The sequence below is a fragment of the Cynoglossus semilaevis genome, chromosome 14 (genome assembly GCF_000523025.1).
Source record: "Cynoglossus semilaevis isolate Cse_v1.0 chromosome 14, Cse_v1.0, whole genome shotgun sequence".
NCBI lineage: Eukaryota > Metazoa > Chordata > Actinopteri > Pleuronectiformes > Cynoglossidae > Cynoglossus > Cynoglossus semilaevis.
In genome coordinates, this window is record NC_024320.1 from 19,011,037 (window position 1) to 19,038,883 (window position 27,847).

The following is a 27,847-nucleotide window of genomic DNA, read 5'->3' on the forward strand; positions in this document are numbered from 1 at the left end:
CCGGCTCCTGAATACAATGGACAATATTCAGCTGAGCTATTCAGCCAGAAGGCTGCGAGCGTCATCGAGAATCACGAGAATCATGAGAAGGTGACACATACTGTCGCACAGAACACAGCAGGCTCGGGTGTACTGGTCACTGGAGTGGTTTTATACCGCAGTCTGGCAATTAAGGGCAAAGTAAAAAGAACAGGATGGTCTCCATGTTTGAAGATTGACCACTGACCATACTATTAGAGGAATAATAGAGGAAAACAAGGCTCCCCTTATCCACCTAGCATTGCCTCCGTTTACAGCCTGTTCACATTTCTATTATAACAAGTTCAACGGATTAAAATGTAATCATGTGAAATGACTGTGTCTGGCTGTGCTTGTACAATAGCACTGTGTGAATAGGTTGGTGACTACGATGAGTAAATACTTGTTTTAGCCTCCTACTTCATCAGTCGTTGTTCTCTCTGTCTTTCAGCCCTTCTTCCTTTATGTGTCACTTCAGTCAGTGCACGAGCCCTTGCAGGTTCCAGATCATTACCTAGAACCTTACGGATTCATCGAAGACCCGGACCGTAAAATGTATGCCGGCATGGTGTCAGCCATGGATGAGGCCGTGGCCAACATCACCGCGGCTTTAAAGCGGACAGGTCATTGGGAAAACACAGTTCTTGTGTTCTCAACAGGTATATTTGTTCATTTAAAAAAACACGAACTCCTGTTGAGCACTAACTTGGATTATGACACATTCAAATTCAAATCTCTGTTATTAAAGCTTGTCTCTGGGTTTACAGCTGCTGTGATGTCTGTTGTTATGTCATTCAAATTGTCGCCCGTGTGGTTGTTGACTGGCAGATAATGGAGGACAGACGAAGCAGGGTGGCAGCAACTGGCCACTCCGTGGTAGAAAGGGAGCACTGTGGGAGGGTGGAGTCAGAGGAGTTGGATTTGTCGCTGGGCCACTACTGAAACAAAGTGGAACCGTCAACCATGAACTGATCCACATCTCTGATTGGCTGCCTACATTTGTTGCCCTGGCTGGAGGGAGCACTAACACTTCAAAACCCCTGGATGGATTCAACGTGTGGCCCACTATCAGGTGAAGTTTTTACACACACACACGTCATTATTGTACATGTTATTGTGTTACTATTACATAGTGCTTATATGTTACAGTAAAGGACATCCATCACCCAGACTGGAGCTACTGCACAACATTGATCCTGCTTTTAACACGCCAAAGACAAGTAAGTTCTCATCCTCATTGTTTATTTTTGCAATAACACACAGACACACAGTAGTAGATTTGAAAAACGAATGATGATAATTCTTAACTATTTGACTCTCTGAAAATTGTGATGTCATAATGTTTGAAAAAAGAAATGTTCATGTTCTTGATGTAACCCTTTAGGCTTTTCAATTTTACTTTTTCCCATTAACTTCTTTAAATACACCTATCTTGATATAATAATAATTCTTTTTTGTGTGGGGAGGCGGAGGGTCGGGGGGGTCACACAGTTCCCTCTTGCCATGGATAATTTCGGCTTTTTCTTTGGAAATCAGAATTTTTACCATTGGCATTTAAAAATAATGCTAATTTTGTTTTTATTTTAACCAACTAAAAAGTGCTGCTTTTTTGATCTGAAAAGCCTTCTACTTCTGAAAAGAAATGTCTTCTCCTCTTTTGCCTCTTCCTTCTCCTCCTCATATTCCTTTTTTTCTTTTTCTTCTCCTCCTTCCTTCTTTTTCTCTCCTCTCCCATCTTCTTCGGTTTAACTTCTTCTCCTCCTCTTCCACTTCTCCATCCATTGATTATCCTCTGTCCTGTTCTCTCCCATGTGATAAAGGGGAACTCAGACCAATTGCCAGTGGAGACGCTTGGTCATGGTCTCCTTTCAATGTGTCCATTCGTGCTGCCATTCAAACCGCTGAGTGGAAGCTGCTGACTGGAGACCCGGGTCAGTATTCTCACGCAATAAAACGCAATACCGTTAAAGAAATAATTTACCACTGTCACCTGTGACCCAGGTTGTCTGAGTATAATTTAAAGACGTATCATCGGCTTGCTTTGAGTTACAATGTGAACAGGGTTAGAGCTAATTCCACAGCACGGATGTGAGGACGGGCTGTCAACAGAACGTAAAATCTGTTGCTCGTGTTCTTATCCAGGTTGTCACGATTGTGACCATTGGTTTCCACGGCCTGGTGACAACACCCCTGATTCTAGTCAGCCTACAGAGAACCCACAGAAGCCTGTGCAGCTCTTCAACATAAAAGATGACCCAGAGGAGAGGAACGATCTCTCAGATGAGTTTCCTGAGGTGCTGAATCATCTCCTCAGTAGGCTCAACGAGTACCAGAAAACTGCCGTGCCAGTAGTTTTCTCCCCTGTTGATCCGAGCTGTGACCCAGATGCTAAGGGTCTCTGGGGACCATGGGCTAAAGATGCTAGTGGTGAATCTGTATAAGAAAAATCTCACAAATCTCTCTCTTCACTCTTTAAGGTGCCTTTATGTGGATGGATTTTAAGGGCTTATGTCAATGTATTGGTATTATTATTATTATTTAATTATTATAATGGTCTTATAGTATTATATTAGACTTTTGCGTATGACAAACTCAAATAATAATAGAAACACTGCCTTGGTTTGATTGCCTATTTTTCTTTATCTCTGGTTGTTGGTTAGTGCTTACTGTCCTGGTTGTAGTTCGTGGTCGTAGGGTTTTTTGTTTCTTTTTGTTGTACAATCAAATATCTAACAAATAAAGATTATGTATGTATGGTTTGCAAAGGTAAACCAAAGTGTTGCACCAACGGTATGGTTTCCAAAGGTAAACCAAAGTGTTGCACCAACTCTCACTTAGTATAATAATATCAACTCATCTCAATATTAACTTGTCATCTGAGAAAACTTCAAACTCAAACAAACCAAATGAACAAGTTACTTTAATGACACCTCACATGTGGTTTCCTTTTATAAACCAGAGGAAAACGACACCAAGACAACGGTTTTTGGTTGTGTTAAATCGGGCAGGTTACTACACAGCACCACCATGCGGTGATGACGGTTCCCTGATCGGCTCTCCATCTAACGGGTTAGAACTTTTTTTTTAAGTTTGCTTAAGGCGATGGCGAGGTGATTCGTCCGGCCTCTGAGAGAGTAGTCTAACCATATGTGAACTCTTTTATGTTGTTAAAACCTATTGCTTATTGTGTACAAAGTTATCAAATGACAAATTCATTTAAAGGTTAATTGATTATTTTAAGAATTGTATTAATTAGAATGATAGGGTGTAGCACATTAGCAAATGTCATCACAATAATCAGGATAATATAATTTCTATAATAATGGAATAATAAATCAATAAAATATAAGTGTGCTGAGGCAACTTTTTTATAATCTAATCTGACTGTAGTACTTTGCCGTGGTGGTGCAGAAGAGGAGAAGTCACATCACTTGGCCTTCAGTGAGTGGAGTCTTAATTAAAAATAGTCCACGGCATTATTTGTCCGATGTCTTGGGTCCACATTCCTCTTCTCTGGCTGTTGCACGGTGCTGGGGTGAGACCTGTCTTCAACCGTGGAAGGCGAGGCACGAACTGGACTTTTCTGCCCTAAACACTTATATTTATAGGGCATACATCATGAGGGGTTCCTTCATTGGTCTATTTTATCAGATGCTTTCCCTAACTTGCATTACCAGCAAATATATAATGAATACATAAAAAAGATCACACAAAAGGATAATGACACTTTTACTCATTCCTCTGCAGCTTCTGTTCTTCACTTCTGGTCTTGCACTTATTTTTCCCAGGTACTCTCTAAACCACTTCTGTATTCTAAATATTTTTAGGGTACTTCTCCCTTTTCTTTGACCTGCGCTTAAACCTTTAGAAACAGAGATATGCTGTAATGTCCCCTTGGAACATGCCTAGACATGTCATACTATTTTATATCTACTACTTTTTAAGCTGAATAAGAAATTCGTATGTAATAACCTACTAATGTCCGGTGTGATATACTGGGCTATGATTTTATAGATACTGTACTCAACCCTTATTGACAGCAGCAAAATAATCATTTATTCACAAATGAATGCAGTTTAGGCTGTGCTGCCATCTAGTGGTTCAGTTCGTCAGTCACAGGCCAGATATTTATGGAAATGCCTCGCCAGATAGTTCCACGGCCGACTCGGCCCGCTGAAAAGTACAACTGGCCTCTATAGACGTCACTGGCAGTGGACGGTTGTATTTTAACTGACGTTAATAGACGTAATTAACAGTTCACTTCAACAATAAGCGGAAACGGCAACGATTGCAACAAAAGAAAGAATATGGGGCGCGGGTTTACGTCACTAACTTCCACGTGACAGTCCGTTGTATTTGTCTTCCGATTGGCTGTTGTTCCCTTCTTCTGATTGGCAGTCGTTTAGGGAAGTGGTATGCTTGTTTTCTTTAAACAGAAGCGAGACCAGTCGTCGGACAAGATGTTTTACATTTTTTGTGATTCTTCGGGGCGAGAAAACACTGAGGCGAGTGCTCTTCCTCTTCAGCGTTATTGAACCCCAGCCCTGTCAACATTACAACTTCAGACCAACAAGTAGTTTTTGAAACATTATAAATTTATTATTTCTGACCTGACCTGACACTTTTTTTTTTAAATTGACGCCACCTTAGTAACAATGTCCTCCGAATGGCTCCGGTGTGTTGTTGTGTTTCTCGTCGCTGTCCCTCTGGTTAAAGCTGCTCCGCAGCCAAACATCGTCTTTATCATGGCTGATGACTACGGCTGGCACGATATTGGATACCACGGCTCAGAGATCCACACTCCTCACCTGGACAAGTTGTCAGCCAGCGGGGTTCGTCTGGAGAGATACTACATCCAACCAATCTGCACCCCCTCCAGGAACCAGCTCATGACCGGCAGGTACCAGGTGAGAGGGTCACACGCAGTCTTTATGCCTGTATTGTATACGTGGAGTTCTTGTCAATGCAAACTACCGGCTTACGCAACTACTTTATAACGTATTAATAAATGTTACGGCAATTGATTATTTTTCTGAGTTACAAATATTGTTCATTGTTGTGTAATATAAAAAATTATCACGTTAAGAATCTCTGCTTCATGGATTTTATTAAAAAACAATTTAAGCTCCCTGCAGCTATATTATATTTGTTCACCAATATTACAAATTACCTGTTTTTTGTTTGTTTGTTTGTTTTTTACATAAGACATGTATTTACTGCCCTCCTCAGATCCACACAGGGATGCAACATTCGATCATCTGGCCCTGTCAGCCATACTGTGTTCCTCTGGAGGAGAAGCTCCTGCCTCAGTACCTGAAGGAGGCAGGATACAGTACTCACATGGTGGGGAAGTGGCACCTGGGACTGTACAAGAAGGACTGTCTGCCCACCCGCCGGGGATTTGATACGTATTTTGGTTTGTACCTAGTTTATTATTTCAAGGCTTACAGTTTGTGTCACAGACTTTTTGTGCAGAGTAGGTTTTCATGGGTTTATGTGCTTTTATGCATGTTGTATGTTGTGTGATCATGAATCATTCACCGAAGATTAAAAAAAAAAGCAGTAATGACATGTACGAGCAGGTAAAAGCATGAGAGATGGAAGGGATCAAAACACCACGTTCACAGTTGTTTTGACCTCCTTGACCTATTCTACAGCATAATATTCACCATCTGATGATCACAGCTGTTGCCCTCTCTTTACATACACACACGGTGTCACATTGTTTCCATTCAAATACAAATAACCAATCATTTGTCTTTGGACTAATCCCTCTCTGCAGGCTACCTGTTAGGTTCTGAGGATTATTTTAACCACACACAATGCTGGCACATCCCTCCTAAGAAGCGATTCTGTGGTTTAGACCTCAGGGATGGAGAGGAGGTGGCCACCGAATATGCAGGAGATTATTCTACTGAGCTGTTCAGCCAGAAGGCCGTCAATATCATCGAAAAACAACAATCTAACAAGGTGAAACATGTCACATGACAAGTGGGCCACTGAAGTGGAAATAATATTTCTCAAAAAAAAAAAAATTACAAACATTTTTGGTTAAAATCCAAATTAACACAGTTTTTGAAATAATCAGCATCACATTTTACAATACTATAAATCAAATAATCTATTCCTTGGTATCTAATCTGGGAGCTCATTAAGAATGAAAGAGGATCTTCCAGCAGCAGATCAATAGTCCGACACTATATACAGTCAGATTATTTATGGATGATTATTCTGACTCAGCAACTCCAAAATGCTGTTTAATGTTAACATATTGTTTTTGTCTTTCAGCCCTTCTTCCTCTATGTGGCGCTGCAGGCCGTGCACGCTCCTCTACAGGTTCCAGATAAATACCTAGAACCTTACAGTTTCATCAAAGACCTAGACCGTAGGATTTATGCAGGCATGGTGTCAGCCATGGACGAGGCCGTGGGCAACATCACCGCAGCTTTACAGCGGACAGGACATTGGGAAAACACAGTTCTTGTGTTCTCAACAGGTATATTTGTTATACCACATGTATTTAACTGTGGTTCTGACAGGGATGTGGTAACAACAGAAAATATACAAAAACAAGAACAAATAGAAGAAACAAATGTTACCAAAAAACATGATGCTGCAGAGAAACGTAGACTCATGTCTTGTCTTCAGGTTTTTACCTTTCAAACTGAACTTGGTTGTCATTGTGTAAAAATTTATGGGTGTTATTGAAATGAACCCTCAGAATGTTCTCACCTCTGGGGTCAAAATTCTCGTCACCTTTGTTGTGATCTTTATTTAAAATTGTCAATCAATTCCATGTAACATTAGTCTCAGTCCAACCATAACCACAAAAACCTGGACTCCTTTTTTAAAAAAATGTAAGCTCAGTAAAAAAAAACTGGTGTAAAAGGTACATGTTAACGTTTAAGTTGGGGTCAGAACCCTCCCTGACAACACAAGGGTTACTGTAAGTCTGTTGAAATGCTAAAGTTGAAGACTTTAATGTTCATTTATATAAATCTGTCATCTGCTCTGTGTCGGTGTTTTTCTTCTTTACTGCTGTGGTTGTTGACTGGCAGATAATGGAGGTCAGACATTGTCTGGTGGCAGCAACTGGCCACTGCGTGGTAGGAAGACCACACTGTGGGAAGGTGGAGTCAGAGGAGTTGGATTTGTCGCTGGGCCACTACTGAACCAAAGTGGAACCGTCAACCATGAACTGATCCACATCTCTGATTGGCTGCCTACATTTGTTGCCCTGGCTGGAGGGAGCACTAACACTTCAAAACCCCTGGATGGATTCAACGTGTGGCCCACTATCAGGTGAACTGGGACTTCTCACAGTCAGGTCTCGTCATGCCTTAATTAAAGTTCATCCCTCTGTTTTTATACACTTACATTCTTAACACATGATATGAAAGAATGTGAACTACTTGTTATTGTGACACAGCACACCACTTCTCCTTTTAACCCATCACCAAAGTGAACAGTGGGCAGCTTTAAGCGCCCGGGGAGCAGTGTGTGGGGACTGTGCCATCAGAGCACCTCAGTGGTAATTTGGTAGCTGGTGAACTCGAACCTGAAACTTTCTGGACCACTGTCCCTAAACGACATTATGGACGTTTGGATCGGAGAGTTTTGCTTTTAAACCCTGGTGAAATGTAAAAATTGTTTAAATGTGATACTTCTTATATCCTAATTATTTTCTTATGGCTAAAGTTTAGGATATAATTTCTAAATTTAAATATTAAATTTTGATTAAGTCATTTATCCACATTTTTGTACAGGTCATAACACAAATTGTCATTTTTACCCACAGACTGAGTTTCTAACTGTTGTTGGAAAAGAGGAAGCATTATTTCAGTTGTGCTAACAGACACTGTGTTCAGGCAGAGCAGATTGTTTCCTCTGTGGTGAAACTGCAGTGATGATCTGGCCGACATCAGCCAGCAGGATCAGATAAACATGTTCCAGTGCTGTGTTATTAATATCTTCTTATTCTTATATGTCACAGTTATGGAGCTGCATCACCCAGACTGGATATTCTGCACAACATTGACCCTCTCTATTTTGATGACACACCATGTAAGTTCATGACGATCCTGGAGAGCCATTATTTGTTTGTTTTTTTTTTTTTCTCACAAGATACCTTAAAATTGACAAAGTAAACATGCTTCTCTTATCTGCAAACATCTGGTCTGGTTCTAGACAAAGTACTTTCTCTTAGCAAGATACAGTCTCAAAGATAACCTAGCCCAGTGGTTCTCAAACGTTTTATACTCTGTACCACCTGAGAAAACACTGATCTCTCTCTGAGTACCACCATGATGACCAACATTAGAATATAGCTGCATAGGCCTTCACTATCAGCTTCCATCACACAGGAGAGATGTTTATAAATGTTTATACAAATGTTTATGTTTAAAAGTTGTATTAATTGTGCATGGTTTCAGATTTATTCAATTGAAAATGTAAATGTGAAAATATGATTTATTTTTTTTCCCCGCGTACCACTAGAGAGTGCTCGCGTACCACCAGTGGTACAACAGTTTACTATCAGCTTCCATCACACAGGAGAGATGTTTATAAATGTTTATACAAATGTTTATGTTTAAAAGTTGTATTAATTGTGCATGGTTTCAGATTTATTCAATTGAAAATGTAAATGTGAAAATATGATTTATTTTTTTTCCCCGCGTACCACTAGAGAGTGCTCGCGTACCACCAGTGGTACAACAGTTTAAGAACTACTGATCTAGCCAGTGCAGCCAGTGGGAAGTAATTTCGTAGACACATGTTGTTTAAAAAGTGTTTTTATTGTCTTTAATCTACTGTTGAACAGCTTTTAAAAATGTAAAGTTGTTCAAAAGGGTATCAATGCTCTCCGTGACCGTCTCCGTCTTGTTTTATCCGCAGGTCTTGGCAGGACTCCGAGGCCTTTAGCCAGTGGAGACCGCTGGGCCAAGTCTGGCTTCAATGTGTCCATTCATGCTGCTATTCGATTCAGCAACTGGAAACTGCTCACTGGAGACCAAGGTTAATATCATCTGTGTTCCATAATGATCTGTTCATTCCATGTGGGTCTGTCAATAAAACAGTGACGGAGAAAAAAAAAACAGTTCAAACAACTTCTTTTACAGGTGATGTTTTTTCAAAATTAAAAAAAAGATTGTTTCTCTAGATTGTAGTTAACTGTATCTGAGGACAATAAAATACATACATATGTATATATCCCAGTATTTTAGGGTTTGGCCTACGATCAGGAACAGAGAGTTTCTGTGTTTACGATACATGCCGTACACAGAGACATGGCTGTCGAGTGCAACCTGCCACTGATTCAACTTCAAGCTACAATTATTCAAGTTATATTTAGGTCACGTTATACCTTTGTTTTGTCATTTTATTCAAATGTATTTTGCAGCCATAGAAGTGTAGGAATGACAAGTAAAAATATTTTTGTACACTTTTCTCAATCAGTCCTTTTGTCTCGGATCCTTTTCTCCCGCAGGTTGTGACCGCTGGTTTCCTCGGCCTGGTGAAAACACATCCGAGTGGCGTCAGATCAGTGAAGAACCTCAGAATCCCGTTAGGCTCTTTGACATAGTAAATGATCCAGAAGAGAGGAATGATCTATCAGATCAATTCCCCACTGTGGTGAATCATCTCCTCACTAGGCTGTATAACTACCAGAAAACTGCCTTGCCAATAATTTACCCAGGTGAAGACCCCAGGTGTGACCCAAGTGCCACAGGAGCCTGGGGACCCTGGACCTAGGTGGAGATGGCTCTGATGAACACCATGAAGGATGTGGATTGTCAGTCTTTGCGACTTTACAGTGTCAAAACATCCTATTTTCTTTTAACTGTCCAATAATTGAAAGTCTTTGTGTCACCTAACAGGCATGAGTGTGAATTACATCATCACATCTCTTTCTTGATCCTAATCATTTTGAAAACTTCCAGTAGGAACAAACTGCTGATTAGTGGCAAAATATCAACTTATTGACAACCAAATTGATATAATTATTAGTGACCTGCACCTTTTTTTTCCAACATCTAAAAAGTTCCTAGTTTGGGTTTGGGATAAAATGTTTTAAAGCACCATCTATGGGGGTTTGTTCTGTATTTGTCTTTGGGATTACTTTGTCTTCTGATTCTAGGTCCTGGTTATGGCTCACATATTTTGGTATGTAGTATTAGTACTATTATTAAAAAATGTACAGCCAAGAGGATCGCAGGTTTGCTGGTCCAGGCAGGGGTTTCAAACTCAAATTTGATCAATGTTTAGTTCTAAAGAATTTTATTAGTTAAAATAAAATAATAAAAATTTGCTCAAGAGCAAAATTAAAATGTTTGTGTGTGTGTGTGTGTTTTAAATACGTTGCTTGAGCATATCCCTTAAAACTCGAAATATTATTTCATTTATGTAAATCCCACCTGGCAACTGCATCGTCACTAATGACATCAGTAAGCCGAAAATAATTTAATACATTTCGAATCCACATGTTTTTATTATGTAAACTTATTTCGATTTATAACAAGTGCTGTGGAACATTTGATTTTGTACATAACGGTAAAAGAAAGAAAAAAGTAGTTTGTATATAGTAGAATAGTTTGTAGAAAACTATGAGGGTATAAAAAGAAAAAAAGAAAAAAAAAACGTTGGCCAGGTTAAGCATTCACGTGATTGGCTGCTCTTCCTGTCTTGTGATTGGTTCCTGCTCCAGAGTAATGTTTTTGATTCACAGACAGGGAAGTTGGAGCTGTAACGAGACATTGTTGCTACACTTTTGGGAATACTTCAGGATATAAATACAAGCACGCGCATTCACTCAGACACATTCAACTAAGGCGTGCGCGTGTGCACTTTATCAAAGTAAGGAAGTAACAATGTCCTCCGAATGGCTCCGGTGTGTTGTTGTGTTTCTCGTCGCTGTCCCTCTGGTTAAAGCTGCTCCGCAGCCAAACATCGTCTTTATCATGGCTGATGACTACGGCTGGCACGATATTGGATACCACGGCTCAGAGATCCACACTCCTCACCTGGACAAGTTGTCAGCCAGCGGGGTTCGTCTGGAGAGATACTACATCCAACCAATCTGCACCCCCTCCAGGAACCAGCTCATGACCGGCAGGTACCAGGTGAGTGACTACCACAGTATCTGCGTCATAGAGTAATTGGAATAATGATGATAATAACGATATAATTCTATTATTTTCTTTAAATAAAACTTAAGTAATGTACTGTAACTAAGAAAAATATAAAGTCGAAACACATTTAAATGGTTTCATGTAAAATCAGTATAAACATCTACAAACCCATGATGTAATATTTAATATGAAATAGGTTTTGTGTGCAATATCCTCTCATATACCACATAACTATACCTTACACATAGTTGACAGACAAAGTATATGTAGCTCATCCTAAGATATAACCATAACGATGAAGGAAGTATATGAAATGTCAAATTAAAAAAATGTTTTGAATAATACTGTTTACTATATAGGAACAAAAAAAACAGACTAAAAAGGCTGCAGTTAATGATTCAGAAAAGCTGTTAATTCCGTGTGTAATCAGATCAATCATCATTGTGAGGAAATATTTGGCATAACTCTAACATAACCCTGACAACTTCCTGAAGTGTCATAACATTCTTACTACTTAGATGAGAACACGCAAAAGCTTGTTTGCTTGCAAAGTGTGTTTATGTGTGTGGTCTGTGGGTTATTTACGCAGAGATTTTGGTTTTAAAAACTTTCCCAGAAGCTCTCACTCACCTTTAACGTCTAAAGGAGCCACACGTTGCTTGTAATTCTTTAGCACAAAGATGAACGTATTACTGTGATTGATTGATCGCGATACCACTACCACTGGTCACTGACCAACTCTTCAGTCACTGCTGCCCCTTTTGTCCTGTCAGGCATTAGAACATTTAGCAAGTAGTCCTTAAAGGGTTGACCTTTGACCCTCGGCAGCAGTAATCCTAAACTAACCGTCATCCATTGTTGGATTGATCCACAAGAAGATGGCATCAACATATCCTTCCCTGGTTAGACTGAGTATCAATCCTTTGAAGTGAAACTGTGGTCTTGTTTTCAGGGAGGGGGTTGTGTCTCAAACCACCTGCCCCTTTGAATAGGGTGTGATTCACTACACCTGTATCCCCCCTGCAACAACCCTAGTTACAGGTTTGTTTTTGTTACAGTTTGCAAGCATTATTGGCATGTTGTGGGTTCTTTTCTAGTTTTCCAAACTTCCAGTTCAAGACATGGTTGACATAGCACCGCATACAGGCCCCGGCATATGTATGTATGTATGTATGTATGTATATGTGAAAGCCCACGCTCAGTATCCATAGGCTACTGTAGCCGTATCGTATTAAGACTAAACCAGTCTCTAACATATACTGAACCAGTGTTTGGTGGGCCAGATTAGAAAGCCCATTGGCCCACGGGCCTTAGTTTACCCTTTAAGAGGTTCTTGGAGTGCAAAGTTCCATTCTTGGTGATCCATCCATCCATTTTCATCCGCTTATCCGTTACCGGGTCGCAGGGGCAGCAGTCACCCCCCAAACCTTCCTGGAAGGAACCAACCGCCCTAACTGGGATTCAAACTTGCCCAGGAGGTGAACCCTGGGGTTCCACACCAATGACAGAGACACTGCCTCTGGGCCAAAGCACCACACCCATTCTTGGTGATGAAAAATAAAAACATGCTCAGAATCTTTTTAGTGACATCAAGAATGCATCATTACCCAGGCTGTCATGCTTCCTGTCCTGTACTTAAATTGGTTTAACTGTCCTGTCAAACTTAGTTTATTTTTTGTAAGGTTGGTATCTTTCAAATCCTAACTGTGTTTTTCCCCCCACACCTCCAGATCCACACAGGGATGCAACATTCGATCATCTGGGCCTGTCAGCCATACTGTGTTCCGCGGGAGGCGAAGCCCCTGCCTCAGTACCTGAAGGGGGCAGGATACAGTACTCACATGGTGGGGAAGTGGCACCTGGGCATGTACAAGAAGGACTGTCTGCCCACCCGCCGGGGATTTGATACGTACTTTGGTTCGTAAACTTTTTAATATATTGACGGTTTTCTGTGAATCTTAGTCATGTTTTCGATGATTTAAAAAAAAATCTGCTTCAGAAATGCCGTTGATCTGTGTACATGCTGCGAGCTGAACCTTTCTGTGCAGTTTATTTACCTGTGTCTTCAGGTGTTTGCTGTTTTAACAGTTTGACAATTGTAGTTTGACAATCGTAGAAATTATTTCTATGTAGAGTGTCTAAAGATTTAAAACAAACAAACAAACATGGGCAAATCCGCCCGGGGGACGGATGTGGCCGGATTCATCTTGTTAATCCGGCTCACTAAACTTTTCCAAATTATATAATCTATTTATATCATCATTATACTTCAGCCTTTAACTTTTGTAACCTGCAATACCCCATTTCCACAATAGATGGCAATTATGATGGAAAATTTTAGCATTTATGCCTTTATGCATGACTTTTACATGTCATTTATCTTAGTTCACACGAACACTCCTGACCCGGCCCCCCTGTTCAATCTTAGGACAATTGTGACCCGCCAGTCGAAAAATGTATTCTAAAACATCAACATGTCTTGAAAGTCTCACAGTGAGACATCGCACACACTCCTGTTTCCTTACATCACTGAATGGAACCACAGGCTGAACACAACACTGTACTGTGTCTGTTGGTGACAAGTGGAGTTACCGAAACGTTTCAAAACTCTCACATGATTCTCATTGTCACCACGGGTGGCAGGATCTTGCTCACGTGTTGCTATTTTTCAAAAGTACCTTTATAAAACTCTGTGTAATAGGTGTGCTGAGTAAACAATGAAGACACACAAGATATTAACATTGATGGAACAAGTAAACACATTTAGTCTTTGTTTTGTAAGTGTTGTGACTATGTAGAAATGTAAACAACAAGGTGAAATGTACACAGTCAGTTAAGTTAGGTACGAACTTCATCACATTCAGCTGATTAACATTTTAATACATATTAATGCAGAATTAATAATAGTGCAGAATTAGTACCTTGAATAAGTTTCATTTTTGATGGCCGTTAGGAGTGTTTTTTAATTTAATTTTTTTAAGTTTTCGTGAAATTGGGGGTGCGTCAACAAAATTGACCAAAAAGTTTGTGAAAGCGTCAATACATAGTGCATACACACTTTAGTAGTTACATGCACTGCAGAGGCTTCAACTTCCAGTCAAACGTGTCGGACCAGTTGTCTGAGGCTTCACCGACACCAACGCCACTATTGTTTTCACACACTTTATGTTAGGATTTAAATTATACTTTTGCATAATTTCCTTTGCATTTTTCCATATTAATAATTCTATTATTTGGATCAGTCACAAATAAAAATAGGTCTGATACTTGCTGCTATTTGTCTTTCTATTTCAGCAATATACATATATATACAATATGTTTTTGTCATATTTTGGAATGACAATTTGCCTTGATTAATCATGATGAATCCACAGCTACCATGCAATTAACCTGAGTAGAATTATGAATTTCCTGACAACTCTAATGTGCACAATTGGTTTATAGCATGGCTGTCAAAACTTTTTGCCAGATTTGGTAAGGTAAAAACGTATGAGGGCCGATCATTCAGCTCAGAAGAAGAATAATAAAAAATAATTGACCTGCATTAATGTGAAGGGTGATATTGAGGTCTCAACTGCAGTAAACAAGGCACACAGGTCTGGCTCAAAAACAGTGGTTTTAATGCGCAAGTCATGCAGGTGAGAGTCACTTAGTCTTGTCCTCACACAGGCTACAAGTCGACTGCCATCTTCTGGTGAAATATACAATTGCTTTTTGTACGTGTGTATTCTTCAGTGTGGGTCAACCATGCTGGCAGGTAACATGTTGACATCTTGATTTTATGACAGATGCTTCTGGACGGTGGAAATTTAGACACAGACTGGATTTGGACCGTGAGCCGGACTTTGAGCATGCCTGTTTTAGAAGTAATAGAGGGATTCTCTATACAAAACAGTTTAATCACAATACCAAAAAACTTTAAATAAATGGAATGATCAGTTATGTCCATCATAAGATTACTGGTACAAACTTGAATTCCTTTCCTTTTTACAGGCTATCTAATGGGCTCTGAAGATTACTACTCACACGTGCACTGCTACTACAGCCCAGATGAGAAAAAGACATTCTGTGGCCTGGACCTGAGGGATGGAGAAGAGGTGGCCACTGAATACAAAGGAGATTATTCAACCGAGGTGTTTACCCAGAAGGCCCTGAGCATCATTGACAAACAAGACCCTGACAAGGTGACTCGTATTTTACACACGTTGAAGACATTTGGAGATCAGGGTTCTAAAGGGAGGTTTGTCGCTGCACTGGTTAACTAGGAAAGTGTTGGTGGGCGGTGAAATATGTAATGATTCTCTGTTTAAGTTCTACCTCAGCCGCCTTACATGAAACAGTCAACCTATTACAACATTTGTTGTTTGTTTTTTTTTTTGTCTTTCAGCCCCTCTTTCTCTACTTGGCGCTGCAGGCTGTACATTTTCCTCTGCAGGTTCCTGATCGTTATCTAGAACCTTACAGTTTCATCAACGATCCAAAACGAAAATGTTATGCCGGCATGGTGTCGGCTATGGACGAGGCCGTGGGCAATGTCACTCTGGCATTACAGCAGAAGGGACTTTGGGAAAACACAGTGCTTGTGTTTTCAACAGGTAACCAATATGCAACTTCCAATATGTGTATTGTGCCCTAAAATGTGAAATGTACATCCCTTTTTAAAACACATTTTTACAAATGAATTTAAAACTTTATGGCTGCCTTTAATTAAGTTAGAATTATGGGTAACAGCAGAATAAAGGTTTTATAAATCCTATTTTGTAATTGAAGATCAGGTCGGAGAAACTAATTGTGCTAACACTAATTTTATATTTGGACAGGCAAAATCATTTGTTAACATTATTAACATTTAATTAAAGCTTTAATCCCATTACATTCTATAGAAATTCTACAACATCTAATGTCAAATATCAAAAAGTGTGTGACAGAAGGACTCTTTTCCCTCTTAATAATACTTAGAAAAAGACAGGGAACGTGTGCGTACACACACAAAACATTTGTACTGAACTGTACTTGTTTCTTATTGACTTTTCCCAAAAGCGTTACTTTTGGGGGGAAAAAAGGAGTGTTTCTTCTAGTTTGTCCACTGGAGGTCAGTATTTCGTTTCAGTTATTCTTACGAGACTCTCTTCTGTAGTGTGAATATCTCTGTTGACCAGAGCTCAGGTTTACAAAATGAAAGATGATTCTGCTCGGTTTATAGTTTTGTATAAAGTAGCAACAGAATCTTCAAAAAAAAATCATATAACTTTTATAAAGAACATGGTCCGAACGAGGTATAAAGCCATTATTAAAACATGTGCCAACTCACTGCTTTATCTACATGTGCAACCAATCATGGATTGCATCTGAAGTAGGTAACTCCTTTAAGGGTTATTTTAAGAGGGTTTAAAGGGTAATTAGAAGACAGGAACAATGCTGTGAAGGTAAATGGCAAAGGTTTTAATGTGTGTAGTTGACTGCGGTGGGTGGTCTGTTTCATTGTTCTTCCACACATCAGCTTGTCTCTGACTCAGAGCGGTCGGCCTACCATGTGTCATGCACCACTCGGTTGGCTGATTGAAATCTGAGGAAAAGTACGCTGAAGTACTCGAAGTCCCTGTTCCAGTTACCATCTTATGGTATCTGGAGTTTTTAACTGAACGAACTTCCCTTAAAGAGGAGTTTCTGAGAAAGATCACATTATTGCTTTATTAGTGTGTTTTTCCTCACAGCGAAGCTGCGCTCGGTGACCCTCATGTGTCAGGCCAAACAAGAAAGTAATGAGCCCTGAAATTTTTCCCTTTGTGATGAAATTTTCTGTAAACTGACTGCCTCACTGGGACTTTACTGTAAGCAAAAGAGCGAGACAGATCTAGTGAATGTTAGTTGGGGGTTGGGAAACCTGGCGAGCAGCGATCCGGAACAGCTTGAAAAGGCATTAAGAAACAGTCTTTTCCAGAGAAGTTAAGGAATCAGCACATGCTTCCAGCAGGAGCCGAATGCACGATATTCTCCTGCTGAAACAGGAGCTGATGCACGAGGCTGGTCAGCAGTGTTATTACTGGACTGACCAGTTGGAAAGAACCACTCAGTCCAACCACCTGTGTGTGTGTGTGTGTGTGTGTGTTTAAGTTAGAAGTAGATGTTGTAACGGAATGCTCGTCTAGTTCTGGAGAATAGCAGATGAATACTACTGAGTTAAGGGAGTACTAGCTGTGTGACCTTAATTAGGTATACTCCAGAGGAAGTCTGGTTGTTTAGGGAAGGAAATGCCATTGTTCTTCACATTTGTTACACATAAAAAAAAAAAAGTAAAACACTGCACATATGTGCAGCAGACAGACCTGTTTATTTTCAAAATGCATTGTCCATCTTTCTGCTGGGAATGGAGGTAACATTTTCATCAGAAGAACTAGCATTTGCTGCCATCTTTACCTTCTTTGGATATAAGAACTTCCTGTAGTTTAGATGTATGTGTTTTACTGTAGGTTATTAGGTTCTAGGTTCGACGACTTAACCAGTCCATCACAGGACGGAACATAGAAACAAACAAACCACCCACTTACACAGTTCACCTTAAACCTTTAGCTCAGGGTTTTTCAACCTCACATGGAATTGATTAAAAAAATTACTGATAAAAATGTTTTTCAACCTCACGTGGAATTGATTAAAAAAATTAGTGATAAAAATATTTTTTTCGACAAATTATTGTTGTCTTGTGATTAAAAAGACCACGCACAACTGTATTCTTTCACTTTCATGAATATAAGTCCAGTTTAAATGCAGCATCTGAAATATCTGAGCTGATTGACGACTGCGATCACGTCAGTGTAAAATAATATATCTGGGGTCACCAGAATCCCCTATAAGATCAGGAACCACTGCTGTCCTAGTTTTCTTTGCCTCCGTATTAACGTTAAAATCTAATTTCCAGCTGAACATTATAATAATATTTGCTTCGTTGTGTTTTTCATTGTTTTGTTTTTCTTTTTGTGTGTGTTTTTTTTTGTGGTAGACAATGGAGGTCAAACTCTTTGGGGTGGCAGCAACTGGCCTCTGCGCGGCAGGAAAGCAACACTGTGGGAAGGCGGAGTCAGAGGAATCGGATTTGTGGCTAGCCCACTCCTGAAACAAACTGGAACTACCTGCAATGAACTGATTCACATCTCTGATTGGCTACCCACACTGGTTGGCCTGGCAGGAGGAACCATCAATACCACAAAGCCATTGGATGGATTTAACATGTGGCCCACAATCAGGTGAGCTGGAAAGAGGACTCCGACGGCAGATGAAGCTCCGCCTCCTCTTTCGCTGGGCTGTCCTCAGACTGGCCTTTAGCATCAGTTTCAGTTTGTCAGTTTCTTCTGTTTGCATTGTATTTTTGCCATTTGAGGATATCTTTACCGTTCAGTCGTGCAAGTTTTCACTGGCGTTCAGTTGTCACGAGTTTGGATGGCGCCCTCTTGTGGCCGTAGATTGTATTGATATATGCTTTTTAGCTTTTTAAGCTACTAAAAATGCGACTTATACTGCGTTAAAAAAAAGAACATACCCTACACAACCTATTTATTTTATATCTTTTTTTTTATTTGATCATTTAAAAGCATTAGGTTATCACAGAAGTAGCCACAGAGGCAGAGTTAAGTTTTTTTTTATTTTTTTCTTTTTATCTAAATGTAGACACAGTGCACAGGGGTGAAATAAGGGCTACAGCAGAGCCCCAGAAGAAAACTAACGCTCAGCCAGAACCACAAACTACTACTCACAGAATCCACTTGACTCAATTGGCCGACACACGTCAGCTGACCACTGGCTGTTGGCATTGCTGTGTGAGCCGTACAACAGCAGAAGAAACAAATGGCTGTTTTGAACTGCTTCACAATTTCACTTTTTTTTAATTGTCCTCCTCCGTTCTACAAAACAACAGACTGACGTCTTGAATCATGAAAAAAACAAAAAGTTGTGTTATCAGACACTGTGGTCAGCACTTCTGCTGTGTGGTGAGGTGTTGACAGAGCATATGACGGCCTGGCCCACATCTGCCAGCTGCCTGCTCTACATTCACTGGTCCCAGTGGATTTCACAGCCACTGTCATGTTTGTTGTCATGCATTAATATATTTATGGAATAACATCACTTTCACATTACAGTTATGGAGTTGCATCACCCAGACTGGAGCTGCTGCACAACATCGACCCTCTCTACACCAACGACTTACCATGTAAGTACACATTTTCACAGTATTGCAGAGTATACTCCCAGTATCTACCTGTAGATTCTCTCCACCAGCAGTTTTCAACTTGGTCACTTCTCAGGCAAAGTCTAAAAGTGTGGCTGGGGTTTGCATTAATGGTGTTTTCATGTACTATATAAAGTTAGCTCTCACCTGGGAAAGCTTTTAAAATAATTTAAAATGCATCGTTATGAAATACTCACACTGAGTAACACAAGCTATACAGATACCAGTGAACCCTGCCAACAGTCTGAGACCGTTCGACTTCCTTATGTAAATCATTCTGGTGGTGGAGATGCCTGACAGTCAGGTCTTAAAATCTTTTTTTTGGGCTGTCAACAATTAAACATTTTAAATCTGCTTAATCAAACGTTTAAAACTTCAGTGAATTGTTCAACAATATTGTTTTATATTATGACATTATGAGGTGTACTGTACGTTGGTGAGCCTGCTGTGGGTTTGCATTTGCGATTGCATGAAAATGTAAAATACTAAAATATATATACAGTATAAATATATAAATATATATATATACATATACATTTATACAGTATGTATGTATATATGTATATATATGTACACGGTATATATATATATACATATATACAGTATATGTGTATATATATATATAGAGAGAGAGAGAGCGTATACACTCTAGTACAGTAGGTGGCGGTATTTCCCTGAAAACAAAAAACATTTTATAAAATCAGATCGTAAATAATAAATTGCGTATCATAATGTGGGTTGAACATATCGTTACACCCCTAATATTGATATAGTGTATATATATATGAATATGTATGTATTTGTATGTGTATATTTATATACTATATATGTCTGTGTGTGTGAATGAATTGACACCTTTTTCGTGTTGATGGTCCCAGACACCTTGGGATATCCTCTCCGTCTGCTTGACAGTCTGTGTGTGACTGACAGGAAATGTCACTTAGTGACGCCTTTCCTCATTTTCCCAGTGAGATTTATGCCTTGACTTTTCCCCAGCTCCACCTTCTCATGCGGCTACGGTTCATTCTGGTTTCCAAAAAACCCAAATTTCCTGAGCCAAGCCACGCAACTCAACGACAGTTCACAAACCAGTGGATGACGTCACACTGGGTTGCCACTTAAGATTTAAACCCATCTGTTTTCAGACATTCTGGTTTGGAAATTCCTGTATGTGACCTTTCACTCCATGTTATTAGAGAGAAGACCAACCCTGATTGTTTTTGTACAGGTTATCACCTAATGGTATTCATATGTCGAAGGTGAAGTTTTTATTTGCTTTCCGAGTTTCGTGTAGGTCTAAAACCCACTTTAATGTTGGTTTCATACACAACCTGGTTGTGTATGAAACGTGTATGAAAGTGAATTATCTCAACTATTATTGGTGAATCTGCTGAAAACATGTCTGTGAATGGATGGTTTGTGTTAACTACAGTTACAGATCATACACTATTTCCCCCTGCAGCCATCTTTAATATTCTCCATATGCTGACAAAACTCAACATAGTTTATTTTCACCATGTTTTTTTTTCCAGAAAACTGAAAGATTAAATCCTAATGGTTTCGTGACCACAGGTGAAATCACCATTCAAACATTTCTAGCTATAGCATTAGCACAGACTTTCATGGTCTCTGGATACTTGATCATTTGGTGATTCCCACCAACTTCCCTTTAATTATCTGCTGACCTCACACCAAGTTAGGAACCACTGGTTTAAATCCAACAAATCTAACAAATGTATCTGTATATAGACACTTTCTTGGGGCTGGACAGTGGCTCGCCTTACATGAATCACGTCACATTTCATGTTTTATTATGCTCCTTCTTTTCTAATGATGTAATTGTGCTGCTTCCACTTCCTTCTTTTACGCAACCAAAAGTATCAAATCCTCATTGTTTAACACCATGAAGTGAAAACCACAGCTGACGTAGTTGTTTGTATTGTACTCAAACATTCGACTTGACCCAACCCTAATGTACAGAATATCTGTTGTCAGAAAAGGAATCTGTCTTATGTTTATTAGCGTTGTGTTTGTTAGCTTTGATCGTGAACTCCTTCCTGGATGTTTGTGGCTGATTCAAAGTTCTGGGTTTTATAGTCTGAGGGAAACCTCCCAGTCGTTTACACATGTCATCCCAAGTGGTTTGGAAATATTATAAGCATAAAGCACATGTGTTAAACTCAAGGCCCGTGGGCCAAATGTGGCCCTCCAAGTCATTTTGCATAGCCCCGGAGTTTTTTAACCTGATAAACTGAAATGTTTTGCAATGAACTCTATCTATAACTCATATAGATAACAATCAATTGAAGAAACATTTATTAATACGCTATGGAGCAGTTACATCTGTGTAGTCTACCATTTACAACCGGCCCTTCAAGGGGAACTGTATTGCCGTTGTGGCACCCCCAAGTGAAAATGAGTTTGACACCCCTTGGCCTGAAGCTTTCTGATTTACATTGAAATCTCAGGTATGTGAAGATGTCATTGTATTCTTTAGTTTTATCATCATAGCAACGAAAACAAATGGCAGATGTTTGAAAGTTTAACAAGTGCAGTTGAGATCATTGATCCACCAGGTCAGGGTCTGTGTGTGTGTGTGTGTGTGTGTGTGTGTGTGTGTGTGTGTGAAGTTGATGTCTGACTGTTGGGAAGAGTTCTAAAAATGAGTCTAATCTTCTTAAGACAGGACACAGAGCTGCTGTGTCTTTGTCAAAACCACCTGAGAACCGTCACTGCGTGGGCACCAGGGTTTCGTTACAAATGTGGCCGATATTTCTGACACCGTGTAGAAAAGTAGAAAAGCTACAGCAGGAGTACATCTTTCTACAGAAATAGTTTACAGATGTTTCCACCATTGACCTGGTGAACTCTCTAAGAAAACAGATGTGTACGTTTTCAGCCCCAGAGATACAGTATAGAAGGATCACCAGGTCAGGGCTAGAAAGAACAGTGTCTTCAGCATAAAACAATCAACACTACAGTACGTCCACCACTCTACAACAGCTCTAAAAATGTCTCTTAACCTCATTGTTGTCCACCTGTCCATCTTGGACTTTTTCAGAGCATGAGATTAAAAAAAAAAAATCAGCTTATATAACTAAATATATCACCAAAAATGTGTTTAAAAAAAAGATTTGAAAGAGTAGACGTCAGAAGATATAATTGTCCGATTAGCCTGAGGGACTATGGAGAAAACACTTTAAGGGTGCACTCACACTAAGGCCAATGCACCACACCCAAGTGCGTTTGCCCCCTAGAGTCTAAGGATTCTATGGCTAGTGTGACAAACAATTGGCTACTAATGGTCGCCTCACGCAGTCAGTAAATCAAGACATTGAAATTTGAAGATGGTTCATTAGCAGCCATTCCAGCTTTTCAGATTCGCTCTCGATCGCGCTGCTTCAACCGTGTATAAACAACAGTCCCTGACTCATGTGTCGGAGGCAACTGGGCTTCAGCTCACTTGCCTTCAGGGTAATGTGAGTGTGGGCTAAAGGGGGTCGGGAGGGAAGGGGAGGGGAGGCATTCGGGCTACATGGTGGTACGGACCAACTGGCCGTAGTGATTACAACAGGTGTCCACACAAACCTGACGCCTCATTCAGAGGAGATCCTGACAGTAAGTGAAGAATTGGCCAGTGTCAGTGTTTTATCATCCAACCTGTGGAACCAGTTAGGCATCAAATCCAACACTGGACACTGGAGGTCATTCAGCCTGTTGAATTACTGCAGCCATGAAAGCAACCTCTGAGTCTTCACAATCTTTCACTCTTACGTTTTACATTTCATTCTTTACCGTCAACCGTCACTGTGACAACCAGCCACCCTCGGTTCACGTCAGTGTGAGATTCCTCTTTTCTCCTGCTCTCCGTCTCATTAAGCCCCTCGCTGTTTGGGAAATGTTCTTCTTTTCTCTCTGCGTTTCTTCATGCGCTTTGAGATTGTCCGTCTACCTCTTAAGGAGGCTGTTTTCCATTATGTACCTTTCCCGCTTTCAACTCGTTTCCCTCCCTTGCCCTTGTATTGTCTAAGTAAAAGAGATCCCAACTGAAATAGGTCAGAAAGAGGTCCCTGACGGTTATTTTGCTTGGAGCCAGGAAAAAAGAGAGAAACCCTGGACTTTGCCCAAGTCTTAAATCACCTCTCAATTTCCCTGCTGTACTCCTCTGCTTTCCTTCCAGCGATTTCTCTACTCTCACATTCTGCTGCCTCTCCAACCCCCTCCTCTTTGTGAGCCAGTTTGTGGATCATCCTGCTGTGGATCCAGATGGGCAAAACCTGCAATGAAGATTATTCTCTACGTGCAGATGGGATAAATTAGTGTAAAATAGGTCTGCAGTGTTCAGTGGAAACAAAAAGAACCTCAGTGTAAATCTTAACCTTCAGTTTAGGGTTAATTAGACCAAAAGACAGTGTGATGAAACCTCGCCCTCAGTTTGGCCTGTGATTACACTACGTGACGTCAGACTTCTTTAAACAGTCTCTCTCATCAGGCGAGTCCCTGGAAACACAGATCATCACCTGGCTCACCTTTTCAAACATGGTTGAATGGATTAGAAAATCACTCGCCCTGTGGGTTGGCCTGAGCTCAAACCTGCTCACTGCATGTTAGCCTGTTACCCACACAGCTGTTCAACACTGTTTGTCTCTGCCTTTTTAGTTCATTTGGTATTTATTAAAACAGGACCTGATAACATCTCATGGCCGTAATACACCTCATACACCATTATATCTGCTGGTACTGCGTACATAGCGAACTGTTGAATGAATTATTTAACTACTCTACTATTTATACTGTTTATATATTTAAACTATTTATATACTTGTTCACATAGCATCCTTATAATTATACCAGTTAGGCTTATATATACATATACATACCATAGGTTAATGTGGTATACGTAATATACATACATATATATCAATTAAATTAGTATGTAGTATATATATATATATATATATATATATATATATATATAGTACTAATTTAATTACTGCTAAATAAATATTATGTTATAACAATAGTATAAAGAAATATAATAATAAATAATAATTGAAATTGCAATCAACAACACCACACACGACAACAATAATTATCTACTAATCTACTGCTGCTCCTGATTTATCTAGTACTGCTAATCCACTGTTCAGGTTTTCCCATATTCATTGTCAGTTTACTGCTGCTTATGTTTGTATTTTATTGTATTTCACCTATTTTCTCCAACTCCCAAGGGATTCATTCTATCCATCCATCCATCCATCCACCCATCCATCCATCCACCCATCCATCCATCCATCCACCCATCCATCCATCCACCCATCCATCCATCCACCCACCCATCCATCCATCCATCCATCTATCCATCCACCCATCCATCATCCATCCATCCATCCATCAATCCATCCATCCATCCATCTATTAGCCAGTGCCTAATTGCAAATTCTCACACCTTATCTGTAAAAATGGGGTGGAGACAACCCTTGAAGCCTGCATGCGTACAAGATGCCTACATATGAAGCAGGTCGGCTCACTACATATGCGAGCAGTTAAAGAGACCCACATGTCATTTACACAATGAGCAGTGAAGAATTCACTGTCACAGCTTTCATCATGCGGTTACAAAAGCGCTGAGATCACAAATGTTTTAATTCTGCCATCATGTCACTGTGGTGAAATCCACTCTATAAAACCAGCCAATGAGAACACGGCTGGCTGTGTGGTGCTTTCTGTACATATGCAAAGAATGTGATAGAGCACTTGTGTTTGACAGTGTGAGGAGGCAGCAGTGACTTGCAATTCTCAAAAATTAGAACCACATTGTCCAGGTCGTCCTCCGTGAACCTGAGAGCTCTCCCAAGGACACGTGTATTGATTGAAGGTGAACTTTTACTGGCAGACATTTTCAATAGAAACAGAACCAGCTTTTTCAGCGCCACCCCAAAGGAATGTACCACCCTCAAAAAGGTGGATGTAATGTCAAAAATGTATTTTCTCTGTAGCAGGAACTGGTACCACTGTAGGAAGAATAGGGTTTTTATCCTAAAATCTTCTTTCTTGGTGTCACTTCTTCTTTCTAAATCTGCCAAACGTAGCCAGTTGTTCATTGTGCTTTGCAGATGTGGAAGACTAGTGCTTTTTCAACCACATTACCACCAAATTTGTAAAATGACTCTAACCACAGTGCACCATATGTTTGAAATTAATACATGCAGCAATCACTGGTCTCTGAGTAAATGATAGCTTTTCAATTTGTCATGTTTATAGCAATTTTTGACTGCTGGTTTCCTGCATTTTCTCACCGTCACTTAACTGACAGTTTAGTAACATAGTGTAGTGTAGTATAGTGTAGTGTTCTTACCTTACAGCACGAACATCACTGGTTTGAGTCCCAGTTCTAACAGTTGCTCTTTCCGTCTGGTATTAAAATTTTCTCACTGTGTCTGTTGGTGTTTTTCTCCAAATGATCCTCATGATAGGAGGAAACATCGAGTCACGAGTGCTCAACCCAGCTCCATTTTTCCACTCGACACCGTCCCTCGCTGGGTTGTTTTACCTATTTTTATAATAATATAAAGTTGGGGGAAAATGCAGTCGAGATACGAGTGCTGTTGTGCTGTTGTTGAAGCCCCACTGTAATCCAGTTTACACCAGTCTTCACATCAGTGGTCACCAACTGTATTTGTCGGAAGGCCAGAATTTGTCTGGACAGACACCTAGGGTCCAGGTTTATATATTTTAAAGGCCTTTAATAGTGGAAACCACACAATATTTTCTTTTTGATCCTCACAAATTTAGAATCCAGTCGTGAACCGTCTTGGGCATTTTGGCAGGACCGCTGACTGCCACTTGATGATCACTGGTTTACGCCCATAGGTGTGAATGTTCTATCTGTGGCTCTGTGCTGGTGGACTTTGCCCTGGCTCTATGGCTGCCTCACCTCCCGCCGTGACCTTGAACAGGATTAAGCAGTAGACAATGGATGAATGGATGGACTAAGGACGTGTGCCAGTCTCCTTGTTTATTTAACATGATCTAAAATGAATGGCTGATCTAATATCACCTAGATCAGCCATTCCGGCCATTTCTGCATGGTCTCCATCACTTTATCCACTTCTCTCTGCAGGTCCTGGCATGAGTTATCAACCACTGGCCAGCGGAGACTCCTGGGCCAACTCTGACTTCAATGTGTCCATTCATGCTGCCATTCGATCCTCCAACTGGAAGCTGCTGACGGGCGACCCAGGTCAGTATCTTCTGTCACCTTATATTGACGTGTTTAGTCTGATTGAGGAGTGGAAAATCAAACACATACCTGTCGTAGGATACGTTCACTTTAAAAAAAAAAATTCTGAAATTAAAATCAGTGGTGGTGGAAAAAAATACAATTTGGTTTTGTTTTTTCAGTAAGGGAAATGTATAGATGAGATGTTCAACAAATGGCTGATCTCAGTGATTTACAGTACTTAAGTACATTGTTTCCCCAAGACTGGGTCGCGACCCTCAGGTGGGTCACAAGAGATTTTTTTTTTTTGGGTCATCTCGCATCATGTTTCCCAGGAGTTTACAAATAATGTCTATTGACTTAGGTCGCAAAGGTTTGTGACTTTTAAAATATGGGTCCTCAGAAAAAAAAGTTTGGGAAACACTGCTTTAGTTTGACTGTGTCCACAGCCCTATGAGGTTGAAGCCTCCACAAATGTGAGCTGGGCACTGAGATGGTATTTTAACTTCAAGATCTCTCGGTGTGTGTAAATGACAGTATGACGATGGTTGAATTATTGGAGAAACTGTCTCTAACATCATGTCCATGGGTAAATGCTTTGACAACCGTAGTTAAAACCATCATCGTGACAAAAGTGAGTTAGAAGGGGTTAAAGATGAGTTTGGTTTGCAAATTTAATTATGAAAATCATACATAAGCAGATTATTACAGCAATAAACTGTTAACGTTAACTCATTTGTGACATTAATAGGGAGGGAAGTCTAGACTTTATATATTTAAACTTTCTGGTGATGGAGGTGGACATCTGTACTTGTCGTTTACCCCCAGGCTGTGGCAAGTGGTTTCCACGACCTGGTGACAGCGGCTCTGACTGGAACCAGACCAGTAACGATCCAGTGAAGCCTGTAAAGCTGTTTGACATAATAAAGGATCCAGAGGAGAGAAATGATCTGTCTGACCAGTTCCCCAGTGTGGTGGATAATCTCCTTGGTAGGCTCTATCAGTACCAGAAAACCGCATCCCCAATTATATACCCCAGAGATGACCCAAGGTGTGACCCAAGCCTCCAGGGAGCCTGGGGACCTTGGGAATAGATGTGGTCAGGAGTGGAGCGGAAGGGAATGTGGGGCTGCTAAGGGAAATGCAATGATTTTTACTGTTTGATTTTACAAATCCTGTTTTTTTAATTACTGCATGGTGATTATGTTGAATGATGAAATGGTAAATAAACATTATGGTTATTTTTGTCTAACTATG

General features: G+C 40.1%; 3 protein-coding genes across 3 annotated transcripts in view; all 3 read left to right on the forward strand.

Moving 5' to 3' along the window:
* Positions 1–2,776, forward strand: part of LOC103390027 (arylsulfatase B-like) — a 4,408-nt gene extending 1,632 nt beyond the window's left edge. The window contains exons 3-8 of the mRNA XM_017038448.2: positions 2–90; positions 470–677; positions 847–1,090; positions 1,168–1,238; positions 1,839–1,949; positions 2,161–2,776. Of these exons, the coding sequence (XP_016893937.1) occupies positions 2–90; positions 470–677; positions 847–1,090; positions 1,168–1,238; positions 1,839–1,949; positions 2,161–2,459 (1,022 nt within the window). The 3' untranslated portion in view covers positions 2,460–2,776. The remainder of the gene's footprint in view (position 1; positions 91–469; positions 678–846; positions 1,091–1,167; positions 1,239–1,838; positions 1,950–2,160) is intronic.
* Positions 2,777–4,612: 1,836 nt separating this feature from the next.
* LOC103390011 (arylsulfatase B-like) lies at positions 4,613–27,847 on the forward strand. The gene is made up of 9 exons (XM_008325689.3): positions 4,613–4,675; positions 10,889–11,138; positions 12,878–13,064; positions 15,141–15,331; positions 15,535–15,742; positions 18,145–18,388; positions 19,280–19,350; positions 26,492–26,611; positions 27,419–27,847. Coding segments are annotated over exons 1-9 (1,539 nt in total). The 5' UTR covers positions 4,613–4,673; the 3' UTR covers positions 27,685–27,847.
* Positions 4,641–10,350, forward strand: LOC103390012 (arylsulfatase B-like). Its single transcript, XM_008325690.3, has 8 exons — positions 4,641–4,925; positions 5,248–5,434; positions 5,801–5,988; positions 6,307–6,514; positions 7,077–7,320; positions 8,012–8,082; positions 8,914–9,033; positions 9,506–10,350. The coding sequence occupies exons 1-8, from the start codon at positions 4,674–4,676 to the stop codon at positions 9,769–9,771; spliced, it is 1,536 nt and encodes a 511-aa protein (XP_008323912.1). The 5' UTR covers positions 4,641–4,673; the 3' UTR covers positions 9,772–10,350.